An 8,515-nucleotide genomic window follows, 5' to 3' on the forward strand; every position below is an offset into this window, starting at 1 on the left:
GTGAAAACTCACGTTTGGAAGGACAAAATGTATTAAAATAGTTTTGCTAGCATACATTTTTGTATCTCTTTGTAAAACATAAAATTTAATAAAATTTAGAGTTGTCATATTTTTCGCTTTCGTCATTTTCTTGTATTTTGCATGTATGTTTTACAAAGAGATACAAAAATGTATGCTAGCAAAAGGTGTGTTTTTTATTACAACCGGTCTTAACTAGACAAAAAAAACGCAGTCTGGGCTAAGCAATTTACATGTTAAATACAACAACACCTTAGCCCCTTGGGCTTAGTTGTTTAGCCCGGAGATTTCTCTAGGCTTAACTTTTTGAAGAGTTTTAAATCTGTGCTACCAAACAAATTTTTCATAAATTGTTTAGAATTTGTTTAAAAACGTGAAAACTCACGTTTGGAAGGACAAAATGTATTAAAATAGTTTTGCTAGCATACATTTTTGTATCTCTTTGTAAAACATACATGAAAAATACAAGAAAATGACGAAAGCGAAAAATATGACAGCTCTAAATTTTTGTTGTGTCTGCTGTTTTCGGAACATTCAATATACAGTGCTGCCAAGATTTCAGGTTAAGCCCCGAGGCGTTTTTTTTGTCCAGTTAAGACCGGTGGTAATAAAAAACACACCTAAAACTATTTTAATACATTTTGTCCTTCCAAACGTGAGTTTTCACGTTTTAAAACAAATGCTAAACAATTTATGAAAAAATTAGTTTGGTAGCACAGATTTAAAACTCTTCAAAAAGTTAAGCCAGAACTATAATTGGCGGATGGAGTCGGAAGCTACTGTCAATTGTTGTTGTTTTCCATAAGTTTTCATCCGACGAGTGCTCTCGCAACCGCACTCGACGGATGAAAACTTATGGAAAACAACAACAATTGACAGTAGCACACCTAATGATTGTTTTTGTGAATAACAAAAGAATTTGAAAGAAACACTTTCGCATTTTTCACTTTTCAAACAAATAGGTGTAAATCTGACTAAAAATGTAAATTCGGAGTACTCAGTAGTACTAAATTTACTTCGGAACAATTTTTTTTTACACTTTTGTGGCGTGAAGGAACACAAAAATAAATACTAAGAGGGTCGGACTCTTAAAACTCGTATCCGATTATTGTAACATGAGTTACCAACAGAACTTTTTTTTAGCAAATGCTAAAATTAAAGAAAAATGTTTTATTTAATAATGAAAGTAATAGTTCATTGACAGTATTTTCGAATCAATTATTATTAAAATTGACAAAAAAAAATCTATTTATATATTGGAAATTTTTGTCAATGTACCGTGAGTTACCATGGAATTGCCTATAATCATCATAATCCATCGAATTTTTGTTTGTCCAAATGAACCTTTTTGGTTCTCATTGGACTCTTCAGTTTTAATTTCATATGAGTCACACAACTTAATGAAATCTTGGCAAGAGAATTTTGGTCTAAAAATATTGCAGAAATGTCTCGCTAATCCGAATAAATTATTACAAGGCTGAAGTTTGGATTTATGGGTATATGACGAAATAAGAAAAGGGGTTGGTTGTTTATCAAAAACTAGTAGTATTGTACCAGCGAAATAATATTAATCAAAACTTGTACCATATTTTAAAAGTCATTATTTTTATTTAATCAAAAAAACATCATAAAATTATTAAGATTGACAAAAGAAATATGGAAATATTCAAAAGAAAACGTAATGAACCAAACTTGTGTTTGCTCACCTAATACTTTGTCTGAAGACACTTTGCTTAGCTTTGCTGGCTACAGAGGTTAATTTTTTAGCTTGATGTGGATCTGCTGCGAAGCAGTTCCATAATCTTAGCGTTTCATCGGCTCCAGCACTTATAACAGTACTTCCATCTGGCGACATTGCCAACTGTAAAACTCGCGAAGTGTGTCCAGTCAACTCGGCCTGCTTCTGCATTGAAGGGTACTTCCAGATGCTCAACTGATTTTTAGCAAACCCATGAGCTGAAATTAGTTCCTTGTATGTCTTAGACCATAACAGTGCGCAAACTTGAGATTTCGAGTCAACAGAGTTTATAAGTGAGCCATTATTCACGTTCCAGAACTTAATGCATCTATCGGCTGTACCACCACCAGTAGCTAGCACATTAGGCAACCAAGGGCACCACGCTAGTGCCCGAACAGCAGCTTGATGTTGATTGAGTATGTGTATTGGTTCAGTACCAGTTGAACTCGATGCAGTAGCCGCTGGCCAAACATTAACTAAATTGTCATTGCCCCCGCTTGCTAAATACTTGAAATCCGTTGACCACTTTAAACCACAGACCTCCTGAGTATGACCCAAGAGTGTTGTAACCCTGTGATCCCTTTGGCGAACATCATGATGAATAATTGACCCATCTCTGCTGCCAGAAGACACAAGGAAAGAATTCCATGCTAAAGATCCAACACGTGCCGTTTGTCCATCCATTACACGTAATCTCTTTGATTTGACGCAATCCCAAAGCTCAACAGCACCACTACTGATACCGATCGCCAAAATATGTCCCTCCTGGATCCATGCCAATGAGCAAGCGCTATCACCCTCTTCAAATTCAACCAATTGCTCAATACTTCCAGTGCTAGCGTTCCAAAGATAAACTGCATTTCCTAGTGCAACACAAACCACGTTATCAACACTCCAGTCCAATAGATTAAGATCTGAAATAGTTTGGAATAAGCGATTAATAAACTAAACTAGATAATAAAAGTAAAAAAAAAAAAAAACATCTGTTGACGCCCTAGTTCGTTTTGCGTGTATTTTGGGTTAAATTTTGATATGTAATGTAAGCCATTTTTTATAAATATGGAAAGCAAATCATGTCTATTATACTTGATGGAGAAGGAATACGAAAATAAATTCCACAAAAGCTGTAATCCCATTCCATTTTTTAACCATCATACATTCCATATGTACCAGTGATTGATGTTATAAACACATTTTTGTTTAGCTCTGATTCAAAATTATCTCCAATCACACTTAATTTTGCAGTAGGATGGGAATAGATTCCATATTTGTTTTTGAAATATATTTATACTTTGCAAGATAGTGTAGAGGCATTTTTATTTAAATTGGAAGGGTTCGGAGGAAAAACTGGACAAGTCCATTTTTAGCCAAAAATAAACTAATAATGAGGTTTTGTAGTATTTACTAGGCACTATCTGATAGCATCCCTACTGTAAATAACCAATTTTAAACCTTGCTCCAAAAATTAATAAATGATGTGCCTTTAGTACTAAATTGCATAGAGTACAAAGTTTTAAATTTCTCGGAATGAGTTGTAATGGACTCCAAAGATTAATCTAACGGACTAAAAATACTGGCAACCGAGACCGTTACCTGATTTAACGCAAAACATTAATAGAACACAGAAAGTGTTCAAAATGTTAACAATTAAAAACAATTTAAACGGTCTTAATACAAAATTTGTATTATGGTGTTTTCGTTTGGTAACAAAATCAGGTTTTTTTTTGACAGATTTAGATCAAAAACAAATTGATTTTTTTACCAAACGATAACACCATTAGACTAAAAGTACGAAGTCTTCCCAGTACTAAAAAGTACTCAGCCTTATCACAAATTGCATTGTAGGTGAAAATATTCACATAAAAATTTCTTAATATCCATCGTAGTAAACTCGGAATGAAAAAAATTCTACGATTTTCGAAATTCGAACGGAATTGAAATCTTTTTTCTACGATAAAATATTTGTGTCGGAGCCTGAATGAAAACAGTTTTATTTATGTAAAATGAAAGTTATTTACATTTATGTACTCCCCTCTTACATAAAAATAAAATTGAGATAAAAGAAAAAAGATGTAATTTCGAAGAGAATGTATCTATTTAATAGACCGGAGCTCCAGAGCAAAAATAGAACAAATTCGTTCAAGAGTTTTTATTGCTGATTATGATTCCTTGGCATAAAAGAATGCTCCAACCAAAAGTGCTACTAAATCCATTGGTGCATTTCTGAGAAAACTGCAACATTTGTCGGTTTTTTACAATAATCTTCCATATAATTTAAAATAAAAATTAAAGGAGAATGCCCAGAAGAGAAAAGGTGCGGGGTACGCTAATTCCTAAATAAAGTGCACATGATAGAACTTCCTTAGCTTTTACCTAAATGTCTGGTTAATTAATATTTTTGTAGATCTATTTAGCCACAGTATGCATTTACAGTATGTATTTTCAAGTTTCAGAAAGCAACATTTAAACCGTTTTAAACTTAATAATCTTTTTCGTATCGTGGATGAAAATTCAATCATATGATGTCGTTTTATTCTACGTATCATCCTTATTTAAAAAAATGCCTTGTTAGTGGACTTTATTTTGCAATAAGCTTTATAGGCTCTCGAAGGATTTCACATTTTATACACACCAATCTTTGACCCACCCAAGAAAGCAATTATTGTATGTTACCACCCTGATTGTATGGGTCCCTAGTCCACCATGTGCGTTTTTCATAAAAACCAGCAAACAGCGGCATTTAACAAAAAATCTATGGTTTTTGCATATCATCCCAGGATAATTTTCGATGCTGAATCTCATGGAACTAAAACCAATACAATCAAATATTTTTACATGAAAAAACAATGAAATTTGAGACGATAATTTAATATTTGTTGTTAACGTTTGATGCCCTTTCAAACCAAATAGGTCTTATTTTAATCGGTGGTGTTTTTTTTGCATTTTTCTTTATTAAGATTTAAACGCTGTATTAAACATTTTGTTAAAAATAATTATTGATATTTACTAAACAGTTTCAAATAGCAAGAATGCTTAATAAATTATATTAAATCCTAAACCTTAGAGTATTTTGCTCATCCAGAGGGGTAATATGGTACAACCTTGTGATGCGTATTGATGATAATACGTCAAAACCGCGATGACGCTAGCATCGAAATCTAAGTTCTCACCTTGTTTATTATAGTTTTATGATTTTAAGACACATTTGGCTTACAACTTTTTTCATGTATATTAGGGCTCTGTTATAGCTATCAGTAAAAATTTTGTTTAGCTTTTTTGAATACTTTAAACTTTTATTTTGAGCAAAACATTGTTGAAATAAGTAGAAAGCTTATTTTAACTAATTTTTTCAAAAAGAAGCAATGCAATTGGTGTCAAATTTTATTTACAAATCCATTTTATAATTTCAGTAAAATGAAATTTTATCAGTAAAATTTATAAAATGAATTTGTGACTAAAAAATAACACCAAATGCATTGCTTCTTTTTTAAAAAGTTAGTTAAAATGTGTTTTTAATTTATTTCATCAATATTTTGCATAAATTGGATTCTTAAAGTATTCAAAATAGCAAAACAGAATTTTTACTGATGGATTTTACTGATAGTTATAACTCATTAATTATATCATTAAAGTTTTTTTAATCTCGTTTTCCTTCACACTCCTTCCACAGTAAATTTTGGGAATGGAGGTATAACCATAATGTTAGTATGCAGTTTTATAACCTAATGTGTTCTAATAACAAATTCAAACTTATGGCAGATTTAAATCGCGGCTTTATATGGTTTTCGGTGGGTTAAAGAACGCGACATTTCCTATTAATGTGAATAGGCTAAATTAACACAAATTCACATTCTGCCATTTTCCCTAAACCTGAAGGCATCAATCTTGCTATAAGATAATTTAAGTCTTAATGTGTAAGCATTTAATCGAAATAAAAACTAAACTAAACTAAACAATCTTGACAATGCGATCAATAGAACTACTAATTTTAGTAATGGATGGAATGGAAACCTACATAAGATTGTACAAATACATATCGTCGGCGTAAAGCAAAATTGTTCTAAATCCACTTTTTACAGAAAATGAGTTAATGATGCAGTTTTACTAATTTGAGGGTGCTCTTTCCGAATTTGAAAACCGTTTTTGTCAAAAAAATTTCATTCCGCTGATAATATAATTTAAGGGGACAGAACAATAAAAACAGGGAAGCAGCCTTTTGAAAATGAGCCCGAGTATTCTTGATTGTTCTAATTCTCATCATATTTTGTTCCAAGTCCACTTTTTATTTAAGGAAAAAACGTAGGTACTTGTATAGGAATTGTTCTATGTACAATTTTGGGTTATTAGTTTTAAAAAATATTTAAAAATAGTATGCACCTACAAATGACGTAAACTTCTATATTTTATTCAAGAGAAAAGAACAAACTATATAAAAAACATAACTTGAATGGCAAACGAGCAGAAAATTGTCACTTTAAACCAATTTGAAACTTAAAAATCGTCCCCTGTAAAATTTGCTTTTTGTAACTTAGAACGATTTTAATTTTAACTGTCCAATTTATCCGCTGACTCAACAAAACACAAACTACCTTACTTTGTAATTTGATTTATACAAAGACAGGAATAATTTAATTTTATCTATACTTACAGTAGTCGTTGATTATATCAGGAGCGTCAAGAATCCGGTCTGAAGTTGAAGGAATGTATCTGGAACCACTCTTTGTAGAAATTGGTGTTTTAATTGAATACACCACTTTATTTGGATTCTGATGGGATTCAGGCGCAGGAGGGGCTTTGTTTTGATAAGAAAGAATCCTTGTCCCATTTGTGTCGCCAACTTGCATTGATTCTGAAATCAATTTCTTATGATCGCTTTTGGATGGGGTCATTTTATTGTTTTTTTCATTCTCTTCGTCAGATATTTTTTCTTGCTCTTGTTTTATCTATGAAAAAAAAGAAGTTGCAAGTACATGCGAGAAAGATGAACAAACAAAATTTTACCAAGTAGTGCCCGAGTCCGAAATTTGTGGTACTTCTGTTTGGTATAAAACGATCTCCTCCAGATGGTGTTTTCGAACCTTTATTTGGAGTTTTGCTAGGTGTTTTTCTTGCTAAAATAAATCGCCATCATTCCTTGAAACAAAAAAAAAAAATTAAAATGCTTTTACCTTTGCCATCTGCACCGCTAGAACTTTTGCCAGGAGTCTTTGTCACAACTGGCGCCATAGAATAACTGGTGTTATATGACTTTGATAAAACCGATCGGGACGTATTCATGCTTGTACTAAGATTACTTGAGGAACATTCCAGCTTTTTTTGCCATCTTGGCGCTGGTCCTCGCGTCAGTTCTCCGTCCATAGAAAGGACACTGTTTATTTCATTTAAATAATTGAATTGTGCCATTTCGAGATTTAATTCAGCCACATGCAAATGAAAATAACAGTTAAATTTTAGAATCACAATTACAATGATTCTCTTATAAAATTAAAATGGAATAAAATAAAAGGACGAAGTCAAAGTTTGAAAAAAAAGAAAACTCAGAAATGAAAATTTTAAAATTAGCGGACTTTTTTACACAGCATAGCCAACATACAGAATCTAAATCTAAATGAAATAAATGAATGCATCCAGACTAATTTGGGTGTGTTCAATTACCTATCGGATAGGCTATTTGGGATCCCGGTATCTAGAATATTTTCTGAAAGCGATTTAATATCTTATTATTCAGATAACCACAAATGGCTATTAGTGCCTGGCTACACAGTAATTTTTCAATCGATTGAAAAATCACATGTGGTGGCTACACACTAGGTGTGTTTTTTATTACCACCGGTCTTAACTGGACAATAAAACGCCTCGGGGCTTAACCTGAAATCTTGGCAGCACTGTATATTGAATGTTCCGAAAACGGCAGAGACAACAAACATTAAGAGTTGTCATATTTTTCGCTTTCGTCATTTTCTTGTATTTTTCATGTATGTTTTACAAAGAGATTCAAAAATGTATGCTAGCAAAACTATTTTAACACATTTTGGGCCAGTTGTACAAACGTGGTTCATCCTCGGATCAACGTTTGAACTCGGTTCAACTCATTTGCAGTGTTGTACAATCGAGGTTCAGGTCTTAACCCACTGCTGAACCACGATCAGAAGTTACCCACCGATATTGGCGGGTTAGCAGTGGTTCAGCCATGGACCAGATGATTTTTAGTGGAAAAAATGTTTCTTTCTCACTTTAATCTGAATTTTTTGACAGTTCGGCTAATAGGTGGTGGAAATGAATGTGGTTCTCCCAAATGATTGAGGTGTTTTTTTTATTTGTTTTTCCGTGTTTTTGTGATGCTAAATAATAAATAAAATAATAACACAGCTTTTACCACCCTAATTTAATTTTTAAGTTTTTTTTCTTATAAATATATACAATTTTCTGCCCAAAAAAAAAAACAAAAATAAATAAACAATAGGGGTATTCACGATCCGATGCAACTGGTCTAGTATAGGCTTAACTACATTCACCACTTTTTGAAAAAGTACAAAAGTGAAAATATTTTTTTTCTCGCTACCGGAATTTTTTTGTAAAAAAAAGTTTATAAATTGATTTTTGGACGAAAAAATAAGCTTTCTGCATCATTTGTTTTAATTTTCTAGCCCGAAAAAACATACAAAAATGCGTTTGAAAATTTTCACTTTTGTACTTTTTCACTTTTTGAGCCAATGTAGTTAAGCCTTAAGGCTTAACTACATACACCACTTTTTGAAA

The 8,515-nt window shown here is 32.2% G+C and overlaps 1 protein-coding gene across 1 annotated transcript; it reads right to left on the reverse strand.

The window, feature by feature from the left end:
• Nucleotides 1-1,604: 1,604 nt before the first annotated feature.
• On the reverse strand, nucleotides 1,605-7,329 carry LOC129920963 (cell division cycle protein 20 homolog). Its single transcript, XM_056002547.1, has 4 exons — nucleotides 6,925-7,329; nucleotides 6,758-6,867; nucleotides 6,405-6,699; nucleotides 1,605-2,670 (listed from the first exon to the last, which is right to left on the reverse strand). Exons 1-4 carry the CDS (start codon nucleotides 7,157-7,159, stop codon nucleotides 1,721-1,723), a joined length of 1,590 nt encoding a protein of 529 aa, XP_055858522.1. The 5' UTR covers nucleotides 7,160-7,329; the 3' UTR covers nucleotides 1,605-1,720.
• Between the last annotated feature and the right edge of the window lie 1,186 nt (nucleotides 7,330-8,515).

Source organism: Episyrphus balteatus, chromosome 1 (assembly GCF_945859705.1).
Source record: "Episyrphus balteatus chromosome 1, idEpiBalt1.1, whole genome shotgun sequence".
NCBI classification, from domain to species: domain Eukaryota; kingdom Metazoa; phylum Arthropoda; class Insecta; order Diptera; family Syrphidae; genus Episyrphus; species Episyrphus balteatus.